General features: G+C 51.7%; 1 protein-coding gene across 1 annotated transcript; it reads right to left on the reverse strand.

The window, feature by feature from the left end:
• Positions 1 to 2,770: 2,770 nt before the first annotated feature.
• On the reverse strand, positions 2,771 to 13,183 carry LOC134433103 (eukaryotic initiation factor 4A-I). Its single transcript, XM_063181988.1, has 11 exons — positions 13,155 to 13,183; positions 12,547 to 12,595; positions 11,793 to 11,925; positions 10,688 to 10,827; positions 8,453 to 8,621; positions 6,911 to 7,020; positions 5,354 to 5,497; positions 4,038 to 4,175; positions 3,443 to 3,532; positions 3,272 to 3,351; positions 2,771 to 3,054 (listed from the first exon to the last, which is right to left on the reverse strand). Exons 1-11 carry the CDS (start codon positions 13,175 to 13,177, stop codon positions 2,910 to 2,912), a joined length of 1,221 nt encoding a protein of 406 aa, XP_063038058.1. The 5' UTR covers positions 13,178 to 13,183; the 3' UTR covers positions 2,771 to 2,909.
• Positions 13,184 to 14,020: the final 837 nt, after the last annotated feature.

Genomic DNA, 14,020 nt, shown 5'->3' on the forward strand with positions numbered 1-14,020 from the left:
GCCGGGTGGAAATTCGGGAATTTCGGGGGCAAACCCACGGGTTTCCACAGGAATCCCGGTGGAAATTACGGGAATTTTGCTGAAAAACTGGGAAATACTGATGGAAAATTGGGGAATCCTGGAAATATTGACGATAATTTGGGGAATGTTGATAGAAATTCGGATAATTTCGCTATAAATTCGGGAAATATTGATGGAAATTGTGGGAATATCCATGGAAATTCAGGGAACTCCGGAAATACCGATGGGAATTCGGTGGATATCGGTGGGAATTCTGGGAATATCGATGAAAGTTCGGGAAGCGTTGACGGGAATCCAGGGGTTGCCCCCGAAATCCGCGGCGTTTCCCCGGCCCTGAGCTGCATCCCCCCGTATTTCCTGGGCTCGCCGCGGGGATCCGCTGCTGCCCTGGCTGCTCCGCCCCTTCCGCCAGGGGGAGGGGCTGAGCCTGGGGGCGGAGCTAGCCGTAGGGGCGGGGCCAGCCCGGGGGGGCGGGGCTATCCCCGGGGGCGGAGCGCTTCAACGCGGGCGCCGTCCAGGCTGAGGGAGGGTCCCAGGGGGGCGGGGCTATCCCCGGGGGCGGGGCTATCCCCGGGGGCGGAGCGCTTTAACGCGGGCGCCGCCCCGGCCGAGGGAGGGGCCCAGGGGGCGGGGCCAGCCCGGGGGGCGGGGCTATCCCCGGGGGCGGAGCGCTTTAACGCGGGCGCCGCCCAGGCTGAGGGAGGGTCCCATGGGGCGGAGCTAGCCGTAGGGGCGGGGCTATCCCCGGGGGCGGAGCGCTTTAACGCGGGCGCCGCCCAGGCGTGGCGCTGTGCCCGCGCCGCCCTGCGGAGGCTGCGGGGCCGCTGGCGCTGCCTCGGGCACCGCAACGACGCCGAGCCGCGGTTCGTGCGCTCGCTGGTGCTGAGCTGCGTGCTGCTGCACAACCTGTGCCAGCTGCGCGGGGACCCCCTGCCCCCCGACTGCTCCGAGATCTGCCCCGACTCCCGCGAGTCCTGCCCCGACTCCGGCGAGTCCTGCCCCGATTTCTGCCCCCGTTCCGGCCCCCCGAGCCCCTCCGGCGACACCGAGGAGGGCAGGAGGGTCCGGGCGGCCGTGGCGGCGGCGCTCGAGGGGTGAGGAGCCTGAGTTTTGGGGGTTTACACCCGAATTTGGGGATCCCAGGGGCTCAAGGAGCTGATTCTGGGGGTCTTAGATGGATTTTGGGGGTCTCAGATGGATTTTGGTGTGGATTTGGGGGTCCTAATGTGGACTTTTGGGGTTTAAAGAGAGCCCAGAAGCCGAATTTGGGGGTCTCAGATGGATTTTGGGGGTCACAAGTCGAATTTTTTGGGTCTCAGATGGTCCAGGAGCGAACTTTGGGCTCCCAGGAGCTCAATTTGGGGGGAGCTTGGGTCTCAGATGGGATTTTGGGGGTCCTGATGTGGATTTTTGGGGGTTAAAGAGAGTCCAAGAGCCAAATTTGGGGGTCTCAGAGAATCCAGTCAATAAATCCAAGGACTCTCAAGGGTCTGGAGTTGATTTTTGGGGCTCTCAGGTGGAATTTGGGAGCACCCAGAGGGTCCAATAACCCAAATTTGGGGTCCCAGGGGATCAAGGAGTCAAATTTGGGGAGGGTCAGCCGAATTTTGGTGGACTCAGGTGGATTTTGGGGGGGAATTTTTTACCCAATTTTGGACCCAAACTGGGGCTCCAAAAGCAAAATTTTCCCTTCCCCTTAACTCCTCACTTTCCCCGCTGGAATTTTAAATAAATTTAAATAAACTTTTGTCCCAAAATCGCTTTTACTTGAATAAATAAACGTTACAAAAGGGGGATGGGGGAGGGGTGAAGGGCAGGGTGGGAAACCCCCAAAAAGTGACGTTTATAAAAAAAAAAAAAATCCCGAAAAATTAAAAATAAACATAAAAATATCAACAAATTAAAAATTCTAAAAAAATAAAAAAAATCCCAAAAAACCCCAAATATGGGAAAAAAAGGAGAAAAAAAAAAAGGGTTTGGGATTTTCCCCAAATCCTGAAAAAGTGACTTTTTGACCTAAAAAAATAGGAAAAAAATGAGGTGGGGCAGAGGTGGGTTTGGACCCCTAAAAAAGTGACGATTTTTGGGAAAAAACCCTAAAATTGACCTAAAAATGGGAAAAAAAGAGATTTAAAAACCCCAAACTTTGGGGAAATTCATGAAAAAGATATGGGATTAAAAGTTGGGAAATGGGAAAAAAAGGAGGGGAAGGGAAATAGGAAAATCAGCCCTAAAAGTCCCAAAAAATTGGGGTGACAAAGGGAAATTTTTGGGGGAAAATGTGGGGTAAAGGGTAGGGTTAAAAGCAGCCCAAAAATTGGTAAAAATGACCCTAAAAAAGTGGAAAAATTCTTTTTTGAAATCCAGAAAATTGAGAGAATAAAGGTGAGTGGGGGAGGGGAAGAAGGGAAAGCACCATTTTTTAAAAATCCATTAAAATGACCTTTAAAAAGTGGGGAAAAATGGGAAAAAATCAGGGAAAAATCTCAGAGAAATCTAAAAAATACTGAAAAAGTTCAGAAAAAATCTGGGAAAAAACATCAGCAAAAAATGTAAAAAAAAATTCCAGAAAATAACGGAAATAATTCTAAAAAAAAAAATCTGAAAAAAAAAAAAAGTGGGAAAAAATTAGACAAAAAAAGCAGAAAAAAACCGGAAAAAATTAGAAAAAAAAAAGAAAAAAAACCAAAAAAAAAAAAAAAAAAAAAACAAACCAGGAAAAAATGAAGGAAAAAAGAAAAAATTGCAAAACAAACAGAAAAAAAAAAGGAAAAAACTAGTATGGAAAATGGAAGAAAATTTTAGAAAAAATGAGAGAAATAAGAGGGAAAAGTGGAAAAAAAAGGGAAGAAAGGGGGAGGAGCTCTGTGTGTGGGCGGGGCCCGCGTTCAGATGAGGTCGGCCACGTTGAGCGGCATCTCCTCGATGGCCGTGTTGTAGAAGGTCTCGATGTCCCTCAGCGTCCGTTTGTCCTCCTCGGTCACCATGTTGATGGCCACGCCCTTGCGGCCGAAGCGGCCCCCGCGGCCGATCCTGGAACGGGGCAAAAATCTCAATTCTGGGCAAAAACATTCACGGAAAAATCTTCAAAAGATCTGGTTCAAAATGAAGGTTTTGGGGGGAAAGTGTCGGTAAAAACTTGGGATTTTAGGGGTGGAATTTGACCAAAAGAATTCGATACCCTCAAAGCTTCGGGGTTTTTTTGCCCCTCCCCCAGGCCCTGCCCCACCCCGTTAAGCCCCGCCCCCACCTGTGGATGTAGTTCTCGCGGTTGGTGGGCAGGTCGTAGTTGATCACCAGCGACACCTGCTGCACGTCGATGCCGCGGGCCTGGAACGGGGGGGAAAGGGTTAAAACCGGGCTGGGGGCGGGGCCGGGGGGCGGGGGAGGGGCCGGGGGCTGGGGGAGGGGCGGCACTGACCAGCAGGTCCGTCGTTATCAGCACGCGGCTGGAGCCCGACCGGAACTCCCGCATGATGACGTCACGCTCCTTCTGGTCCATGTCCCCGTGCTGGGAAACAGGGCGGGGTCACCGCAGGCCACGCCCACATGCTAAGCCACGCCCACAACCCTTAAGCACTCCCCCACCCATACAATTCTCATTTTCCTTAAAAAATTTGACCTTTAGAACCTCAAAAATTTGGCAGCGACCACTGAGCATCATTGAGCCCAGAGTGACCCTGAGTGACCATCACTGACCCCATAACTGACCATGAGCGACCGCTGAGTGACCATGAGTTACCATGAGTGACCCCACTGACCATGAGTGACCCCAGCTGACCATGAGTGACCCCACTGACCATGAGTGACCCCACTGACCATTGCGGACACGGTGAAGTCCCTGGCGTGCATTTTCTCGGTCAGCCAGTGACCACTGACCATCACTGACCCCCCATAACTGACCACGAGTGACCCCAGCTGACCATGAGTGACCCAGCTGACCATCACTGACCCCCCATAACTGACCATGAGTGACCCCAGCTGACCACGGGTGACCCCAGCTGACCATCACTGACCATGGCGGACACGGTGAAGTCCCTGGCGTGCATCTTCTCCGTCAGCCAGTCCACCTTGCGCCGGGTGTTGATGAAGATGACGGCCTGGGTGATGGTCAGCGTCTCGTACAGGTCACACAGCGTGTCCAGCTTCCACTCCTGGCAACACCAATGAGTGACCACTGAGTGACCCTGAGTGACCACTGAGTGACACAAAAATGACCCAGAACTCCCCAAAATGGAGCTGAAATAACCCAAAACTGACCCAAAGCTCCCAAACTGACCCAAAACCGCCCGAATTCCCCCCAAACCGCCGAGGTCTGTCCCCCCCGCTCAGGGGCCGTCCCCACGGTGGGGGAGGGGCGGCCCATGGTCCGGGGGGGGAGGGGCTGCTCTGGCACGGGGGCACTGCGGGGGGGCCACGGGGGAGGGGCCGCACCACAAATCCAGAACCGTGCACGGAAACGGACCCAAAACCACCCAAAATGGACCCAAAACGGACCCAAAACCACCCAAAACGGACCCAAAAACCACCCAAAATGGACCCAAAAATGGACCCCAAATCACCCAAAACGGACCCAAAACGGACCCAAAACCACCCAAAATGGACCCAAAACGGACCCAAAATGGACCCAAAAGGGACCCAAAACCACCCAAAACGGACCAAAACCACCCAAAACGGACCCAAAAGGGACCCAAAACCACCCAAAACGGACCCAAAACCACCCAAAATGGACCCAAAACGGACCCAAAAATGGACCCAAAAATGGACCCCAAATCACCCAAAACCTACCCAAAACCACCCAAAACGGACCCAAAACCACCCAAAACGGACCCAAAACCACCCAAAACGGATCCAAAACCACCCAAAATGGACCCAAAACGGACCCAGAATTACCCAAAACGGACCCAAAACAGACCCAAAACCACCCAAAAATGGGCCCAACCACAAATCCCAAAACTGTGCTCGGAAACAGACCCAAAACACCCAAAATGGACCCAAAATTACCCAAAATGGACCCAAAATGGGCCCAACCACAAATCCCAAAACCGTGCACAGAAATGGACCCAAAATCACTCAAAATAGACCCAAAAATGGACCCAAAAATCACCCCAAATGGGCCCAAAATGACCCAAAAGTGGACCCAAAATCACCCCAAAAATGGACCTAAAATGGACCCAAACACAAATCCCAAAACCATGCACAGAATCCCAGAAAATTCCCAAAAATCCCCAAGAAATCCCAGAAAATTCCCCCAAAATCCCCCAAAATTCCCAGAAAGTTCCCCAAAATCCCAGCAAGCCCCAAAATCGCCGGAATTGGCCGCAGTTCCCACCTCCCTCTCGACGTTGATGTAGAACTGGCGGATCCCCTCCAGCGTCAGCTCCTCCTTCTTCACCAGGATCCGGATCGGGTCCCGCATGAACTTCTTGGTGACCTCCAGCACGTCCAGGGGCATCGTGGCCGACAGCAGCACCACCTGGGGGGCCAAAAACGGGGTGAGAAACCCAAAAAATGGGAAAATACAAAAAAAAAAATGGGAGAAATAGGCCAAAAAATGGGGAAAGTAGCCCAAAAAATGGGGAAAATAGCCCCAAAAATGGGGAAAATAACCCAAAAAATGGGTATGGGACCCTCAAAAGCTCTTGGTGACCTCCAGCACGTCCAGGGGCATCGTGGCCGACAGCAAAACCACCTGGGGGGCCAAAAACGGGGTGAGAAACCCGAAAAATGGGAAAAGTAAAAAAAAAAATGGAGAAAAGAGCCCAAAAAATGGGGAAAGTAGCCCAAAAATGGAATTAGGACAATCAGAATTGGAAAAAGGGACCCAAAAAAGGAAAAGAGCCCAAAAATGGGGCAGGGACCCCAAAATCAGAGTCAGGACCCTGGAAATCGGGAAATGGACCCCAAATCCTCCTAAAAATGGGGTCAGAGCCTAGAAAATAGAGAAAGGTTCTCAAAAATGGACCCAAGACCCAAAAATCCCTCCCAAACCCCCTGAAAATCCCAAAATTCCCAAAAAAACCAAAAGTAGAACACTAAAATTTATCCAGGACCTCAAAAACCCTGAAAGTCCTAAAAACCCCCAAAAAAACTCATTAGGAAAATTTGATGGACTCCAAAATACTCCCAAAATTCCCCAAAATGTTCCCAAATAAATTCCCCAAAATTCCCCAAAAATTCCCAAAAAAGTTCTCAAAAATCCCCCTCAAATTCCCCATAAAAACCCCCAAAAACTTCCCTTAAAACCCCCAAATTCAACCAAGTTTTTTTTTAGCATTTTCCAACCATGCCCAACCCCTCCAAAATCCCCAAAACTTTTGGAAAAATCCACAAAATCCTTTCCAAAAACAATCCCATAATTACCCCAAAATCCCCCCCAAAAAAACCCGCAAATTTTTTCTGAAGTTTTTAGGATTTTTTACCTCCTCCCCAAACCCCAAAACCCCCTGAATTTCCCCCAAATAATTCAAATAAACCCCCAAATCCGCCCTTACCCACCGCGGCCGCCAGGGGGCGCCGCGCCGGCACCGCTTTGGTTTTGGGTGAATTCCTCCAATTTTGGGCCGATTTGGCCGGGTTTTTTCCCCAGATCGTTACAAATGTCGGGGATCAGTTCTGGGGTAAATTCCTCCAATTTTGGGCCTGTTTTGGCGGGTTTTTTGCCCCAGATTGTTACAAATGTCGGGGGTCAGTTTTGGGGGTGAATTCCCTCAATTTTGGGCCGGTTTTGGCCGGGTTTTTTCCCCAGATCGTTCCAAACATCGGGGATCTGTTTTGGGGCGAATTCCTCCAATTTTGGGCCGGTTTTGGCCGGGTTTTTTGCCCCGGGTGGCTCCAAACGTCAGGGATCAGTTTTGGGGTGGCTCTGGGCGATTTGGGGTGCCCCCACCTGCGTGTTCCCGCTCAGCTTCTGGAAGATGTCGTAGATCTGGTCCTTGAAGCCGCGGCTCAGCATCTCGTCAGCCTCGTCCAGAACGAACATCTTGATGAACTTCGGGGCTAAAAAAGGAGATTTCGGGAAAATTCGGGATTTTTAAACATCAGGGCTTTTCGGGGAGGTTCTGGGGATTTCGGAGAGCAAAAAACGGGAACTTTATGGGCATTTCTGGATTTTTTTTGAGGGTTCTGGGAGGGATTTTGGGAAAAATTTGGGGCTAAAACCCCGAGATTTGGGGAATTTTGGGAGCATTTTGAGAAATTTTGGGGAAGATTTGGGGTTTTTTAGATTTGGGGTTTTTTTTAGAGGGGTTTGGGCCTTTTTTGGCACTTTAGAAAGGAAAAAACCAGGATTTTAGGGGAACTTTTGGTGATTTTTTAAAGGTTTCTGGGATAGGTTTTGGGGAAATTTTGAGAGGAATTTTGGGAGGTTTTAGGGCTAAAACCTGTAGTTATGAGGATTTTATTAAATCTGCGAAAATTTGCGAATTTTAGAAGGCTTGGAATCTCTGGGTAAATTTTGGTGGGTTTCGGGGTAATTGCAGCATTTTTGTGGTTACAAGCAGCTTTTTTGGGTTTGATTTTGGGGTTTTTGGGATAAACGTTGCTGTGTTTGGGGTGGATTTTGGGTTTTTTTTAGGGTTTTAACCCAGATTTTTGGGATAAATGTTGAGAAGAGGTTGTGATTTTCAGGCAGTTTGTTATTTGGGGTGGATTTTGGGGTTTTTGGGGTGGGTTTTTGGGCGCCCCCCTCAGTCGTTGCGCTGATCAGCCCCCGGGGCCGGGGCCGGGGCCGGGCAGGACGCGGGGCCGGGGCCCAGCCCCGGGGTCAGGTGACACGCAGCTCATCACGGGGGGGGCACCAAAATCACCAAATTCACCAAAACCCCAAAATTCCCCACCCCAGAAACGGGAAAGCCCAAAAAACCCCGAAAAAAACGGCAAAAAAGTGGCGAAAAACGACCAAAAATTGATTTTGATTGAAAAATCCCAACTCTGGGACCCATCCTGGGGCAGCTCATCACGGCGGGGGGGGGGGGACACAAAATCCCAAAATTCACCAAAACCCCAAAATTCCAAAATCCCCACCCCAAAAAATGGGAAAGCCCAAAAAACCTGACAGCCCCCAGACCCCATTGTGAATTGAATTTTTTCCCTTTTTTGACCATTTTTTCCCCATTTCTTGCCCAATTTCCCCCCCCAGGTGCCGTTTCTGGGGTTTTCGGGGTCGGGGGTTCCGTTTTTGGGGTGAATTTTGGGGTTTTCGGGGTCGGGGGTTCTGTTTTTGGGGCGAATTTCGGGGTTTTCGGGCTCCCTTAGAGAGGTACCGGCAGTTGAGCATGTCCAACACCCCTTTTGGGCCATTTTAATCCCATTTTTAATCAGATTTTCCCCAATTTTTGCCCGATTTTCACCCCCCCGGTGCGTTTCTGGGGTTTTCTGGGTCGGGGGTTCCGTTTTTGGGGCGAATTTCGGGGTTTTCGGGCTCCCTTACAGAGGTAGCGGCGGTTGAGCATGTCGAAGACGCGTCCCGGCGTGCCCACCACCACGTGCGGCGCCTCCAGCTGCAGCTTCTGCACCTCGGCCCGCACGTTGGTGCCGCCGATGCAGGCGTGGCACGAGGCGCCCATGTAGTCCCCGAGCGCCATCACCACCTTCTGGATCTGTGACGTCATGGATTACATCATCAGCGAGGCCAGCAACCCAAAAAACCCCTAAAAAATCCCATTAAAACCTCACCAAAATCCGATTAAAAACCCAAAACCTCCCTCAAAAAAACGCCCAAAACCTTCTAAGAAAACCCCAAAGCAATGTCCCGAATCCCTCCTAAAAAATACCGAAAACATCCCAAAAAATCCCATTAGAAAACTTTCAAACCTCTCCCATATCCTCCGAAAAAAAACCCCAAAACCAAAATCCCATTAAAACCTCCAAAAAAAAAAAAAAAACACTAAAAACCCCACTCTCCGAAAAAAAACCTCCAAAAATCCCCAAAATTTCCCCAAATCCCCCTAAAAAAACAAAAAAAAAAAAAAAAAAAACCCAAAAAACCCAAAAAACACCCCCAAAAAATCCGAAAGAAATCCCCCCAAAATTCAAATTATTTCCCCTTTCCCGCCCCGCCCCGGCGATGACGTCACCCCCCCATGCTGATGACGTCACTGCCGCGGTCGGGGCGTGTCCCCCAGGCATGAACCAGTTTGGGCACGGAGCCGGACTGGGATGAACTGGGAGCTCTGGCTCTGCCCCCGCCGGATTCGGGACCGCGGCCACGGGGCCGCGCCCTGCCCAGGCAGCGAGGGGTTAAACCGGGCAAACTGGGACAGACTGGGACGGACTGGGCTGCATTGAACTGGTTTATACGCGTTTATACTGGGTTATACTGGGTTGTACCGGACTGCATTTAACTGATTTATGCACTTTTACACTGGGTTATACTGGTTTGTACTGGTCTTGACTGCATTTAACTGATTTTTACACGTTTATACTGGGTTTATACCGGTTTGGACCGGTTCGGACGGACTTGGGAGTGGTTTGGACCGGTATGAACCAGTTTGGGATAAGTTATACTGCTTTGTACTGGTTTATACTGGGATATACTAAGTTATACTGGTTTTAACTGATTTATACTGGTTTATACTGGTTTGGACTGGTCCTGACCAGCTTAAACTGACTTGGAGTGAGACTGGGACCAGTTTAGAGTGAGTTATACTGGTTTGTACTGGATTTAACTCATTTATATACATTTATACTGGTTTATACTGGTTTGGACTGGCCTGGACCAGTCTGGACTGGTTTAAACTGGTTTGGACTGGGTTATACTGGTTTATACTGGTCTGAAGCTATTAAAACTGAGTTGTACTGGTTTAAAATGGTTTGGGAGTCATTAAGACTGGGCTATACTGGTTTATACTGGTTTGGCATCGCCGAGACTGGGCTATACTGGTTTATACTGGTTTTAATAAATTTATACAAGTTTATACTGGTTCGTAACCATTAAAACAGAGTTATACCGGTTTGGAGTCCTTAAGACTGGGGTATACTGGTTTATACTGGTCCATACTGGTCCGTACAGGTGTTGACCTGCTGAGCCAGCTCCCGGGTCAGTGCCAGCACCAGCACCAGCGTCGGTTTGAGCTCACGCTGGTTTGTACTGGTTATACTGGTTACAGTGGGTTATATCCCTATATAACACTCCATACAGGTCCGTACTGGTCTATACTGGTTTATGCTGGTCTATACTGGTTTACACTGGCGCTTACCTGCTGAGCCAGCTCGCGGGTCGGGGCCAGCACCAGTACTGCATTATATCACTAGGTCACATTCTATACTGGTCTATACTGGTCGGTACTGGTCTATACTGGTCCGTACTGGTTTACACTGGCGCTTACCTGCTGAGCCAGCTCGCGGGTGGGTGCCAGCACCAGAACTGCATTATATCCCTACGTCATATTCTATACTGGTCTATACTGGTCGGTACTGGTCTATACTGGTCCGTACTGGTCTATACTGGTCGGTACTGGTCTATACTGGTCCATACTGGTCTATACTGGTTTACACTGGCGCTTACCTGCTGAGCCAGCTCGTGGGTGGGTGCCAGCACCAGAACTGCATTATATCACTAGGTCACATTCTATACTGGTCTATACTGGTCCGTACTGGTCTATACTGGTCGGTACTGGTCTATACTGGTCCGTACTGGTCTATACTGGTTTACGCTGGCGCTCACCTGCTGAGCCAGCTCGCGGGTCGGGGCCAGCACCAGCGCCTGCGTCGCCTTCAGCTCCAGCTCCACCTGCTGCAGGATGGAGATGGCGAACGTGGCCGTCTTACCCGTGCCCGACTGCGCCTGCGCGATGACGTCATAGCCTAGGGAGACAGGTGAGAACAGGTGAGTTACAGGTGTGCCAGTACAGGTGTGCGTCCAGGCGTGCACAGACAGGTGAGCACACGTGAGTACAGGTGAATTAATAGGGACGAGTTACAGGTGGGCACAGGTGTGTACAGGCGTGCACAAGTATATACAGGTGTATAGAGACGAGCACAGGTGCGCACGGGTGAGGAGTGTGGATACACAGACAGGTGAGCACCAGTACGCACAGGTATGTACAGGTGAGCACAGGTGAGTTACAGGTGTGGGAACGCATGGACAGGTGAGCTACAGGTGAGCACAGGTGAGTTACAGGTGTGGGAACGCATGGACAGGTGAGCTACAGGTGAGCACAGGCGAGTTACACGTGTGGGAACGCATGGACAGGTGAGCTACAGGTGAGCACAGGTGAGTTACAGGTGTGGGAACGCATGGACAAGTGAGTTACAGGTGAGCACAGGTGAGTTACAGGTGTGGGAACGCATGGACAGGTGAGCTACAGGTGAGCACAGGCGAGTTACACGTGTGGGAACGCATGGACAAGTGAGCTACAGGTGAGCACAGGTGAGTTACACGTGTGGGAACGCATGGACAAGTGAGTTACAGGTGAGCACAGGTGAGTTACACGTGTGGGAACGCATGGACAGGTGAGCTACAGGTGAGCACAGGCGAGTTACACATGTGGGAACGCATGGACAGGTGAGGGCAGGTGTGTATAGATAAGCACAGGTGAGTTACAAGAACGTACAGGCGAGTCCTGAGCTGAACTGGTCTGTACTGGTCTGTACTGGGACAGGCCCCACACACCTGCACAGGTGAACTCTCACCTTTAACCAGGGCAGGACCAACGAACGTTTCTTGAAGCCGTGGCTGGACTAGAGTTACTGGGATATACTGGGCCATACCAGCGTATACTGGTCTGTACTGGTCTGTACTGGTCTGTACTGGTCCGTACTGGTCTCACCTTTGATGCAGGGCAGGATGGCTCTCTGCTGGATGGCCGAGGGTTTCTCGAAGCCGTAGGCGTAGATCCCGCGCAGCAGCGCCTCCGACAGGTTCATCTCGTCAAAGCTGTCCACAACCTCGTGCCAGTTGCTCTGCACCAGTAAGAACCAGTACGGACCAGTAAGGGGGGGGGTACAGACAGGTACAGATCCCCACAAATCCATCGAAACCAGTAAGGTCTGGTACAAACCAGTACAGACCCCACAAAAACCCCTACTGACCCCCCTAAACCAGTGCAGACCCCTCTCCAAACCAGTATAAACCAGTAAGGGTGGGTTTGAATCCGCACACACCAGTAAAAACCCATAACAAGCAGTAAGGATCCCCACAAACCAATACAGACCCCTCCAAAAACCAGTATAAACCAGTACCGACCCCCACAAACCAGCATAAGCCAGTAAGGACCCCCACTAACCAGTACAGACCAGTATAAATGGGTACTGGGACAGCCCAGCCCAGGCCCAGGGCGGAGTTTGGTTTGGAACCCTCCCAGTCCCTCCCAGTTTATTTTAACCCTTCCCAGTCCCTCCCAGTAAGGCCCAGTTCATCCCAGTCCCTCCCAGTTTGATTTAACCCCTTCCAGTTTAACTCTAATCCTTCCCCGTTCCCTGCCAGTCCCTGCCAGTCCCTGCCAGTTTAATTTAACCCCTTCCAGTTTAATTTAATCCCTCCCAGTTTAATTTAACCCCTCCCTGTCCGTCCCGGTTCCTGACCTCGATGACCCCGTCCGGCTCCATCCCCTCAGGGCCGCTCTCGCGAGATCTGCCGAGAAAAAAAAAAAACACCCATTACGTCACCATACCGGTACCGTGACGTCACCGCCGCCGAACCGCGAAATTCGCGCCGTTTGCTCCCCACGTGACCGGAATAGGCTTCAGGCTCCGCCCCCCCACCGACCACGCGGCGGCACCGGAAGTCGCCGCAGGGCGAAGCTCCGCCCACTTAAATTTAAAAGCCTCAAAAACCGACTAATCAGCGGGCGCGCCGCCCGTGACGTCATCGCGCCCGACGGGACAATGGAGGCACGCGCCGGGCCGACCACGTGGGCGGGGGAGGGGGGAGGAAGGAAGAAAAAGGCGGAAAAAACCCGGAAAAAAACGTCAAAAAACCGAAAAACCCCCCAAAAACCACGCGGGGAAGGGACGAGAGAACAAAACTGAGGCACAAAATGGAAAAGGACCCAAAACTCCCCTCAGAAAATCGCGGCGACAGCGTGAAATCGCCAATCCCCCACCCCCCGCGATAGGGCCGCGATTTCCCCCCCTCCTCCCGCTCCCCCCACGGTACCGGCGCCCCTCCCCCCCCCCCCCCGGTACCGCACCGACTGTCATGACTCGCCGACATCTCCGCGCTGCGCTCGGGCCTCCCCCGCCCGGCGCCGCCTTAAAAGGGCCCAGGCCGCGCCTCCCTCCCGCGCCGCCATTGGTTTGATCCGCCCCGAGTCCCGCCCGCGTCGCGCGCTGATTAGTTTGGAGCTAAGAGCCGCGCGGGGATTGGTTGGGAGGGTCGAAGCCACGCCCCCTCCTGAGGGGTTGATTCATTCAATGGCGGAGGAGGCGCGGCTGGACCGAACCATGTGGAGGGAGGGGAGGGGGGGGTTGGGGGGCCCCCCCCTCTCACGGGAGACCCCAAAATTTCCCGAGGGGGGGAACAAAAAAAGGGGGGGGGGGGGAGAGGCTCTTAAAGGGCCCCGAACCGGAAGTGACGGAGGGGGAAAAAGGGGGGAGGGGAGGGGGAAGCCGCCCCTCCCCCCCCCCGCGCGGAGTGGGCGCGACCCCCCCGGGACGGGCGCGGGTGGAAATTGCCTAAAAATGACCCAAAAATGGCCCGAAATGACCCAAAAATGGCAAAAAATGGCCCAAAAATGGCCCTAAAATCCCCTACATGTGACCCTGAAAACCCCAAATCCCCAAAATGCAGCAAAATCCCCTCAAAAATGACCCCAAATTGCCCCAAAAGTGACCCAAAAATCCCCAAATTGTCCTGAATCCCCCGAAAAAAACTACTCCGAATTCCCTTTTTTGCCACCAAAAAGTTTTTATTTTTGGCTGAACTTCGGAGGATTTTCCTGGAATTTTTGGGGCTTTTTGGGGGATTTTTAAATTTTATTTTTGGACATATTTTGGGATTTTTTTTCAGGAGTTTTTTGGGGGAGATTGCGGATTTATTTCAGCTTTTTTTTTTAGG

Source organism: Melospiza melodia, unplaced genomic scaffold (genome assembly GCF_035770615.1).
Source record: "Melospiza melodia melodia isolate bMelMel2 unplaced genomic scaffold, bMelMel2.pri scaffold_138, whole genome shotgun sequence".
Lineage (NCBI taxonomy): Eukaryota > Metazoa > Chordata > Aves > Passeriformes > Passerellidae > Melospiza > Melospiza melodia.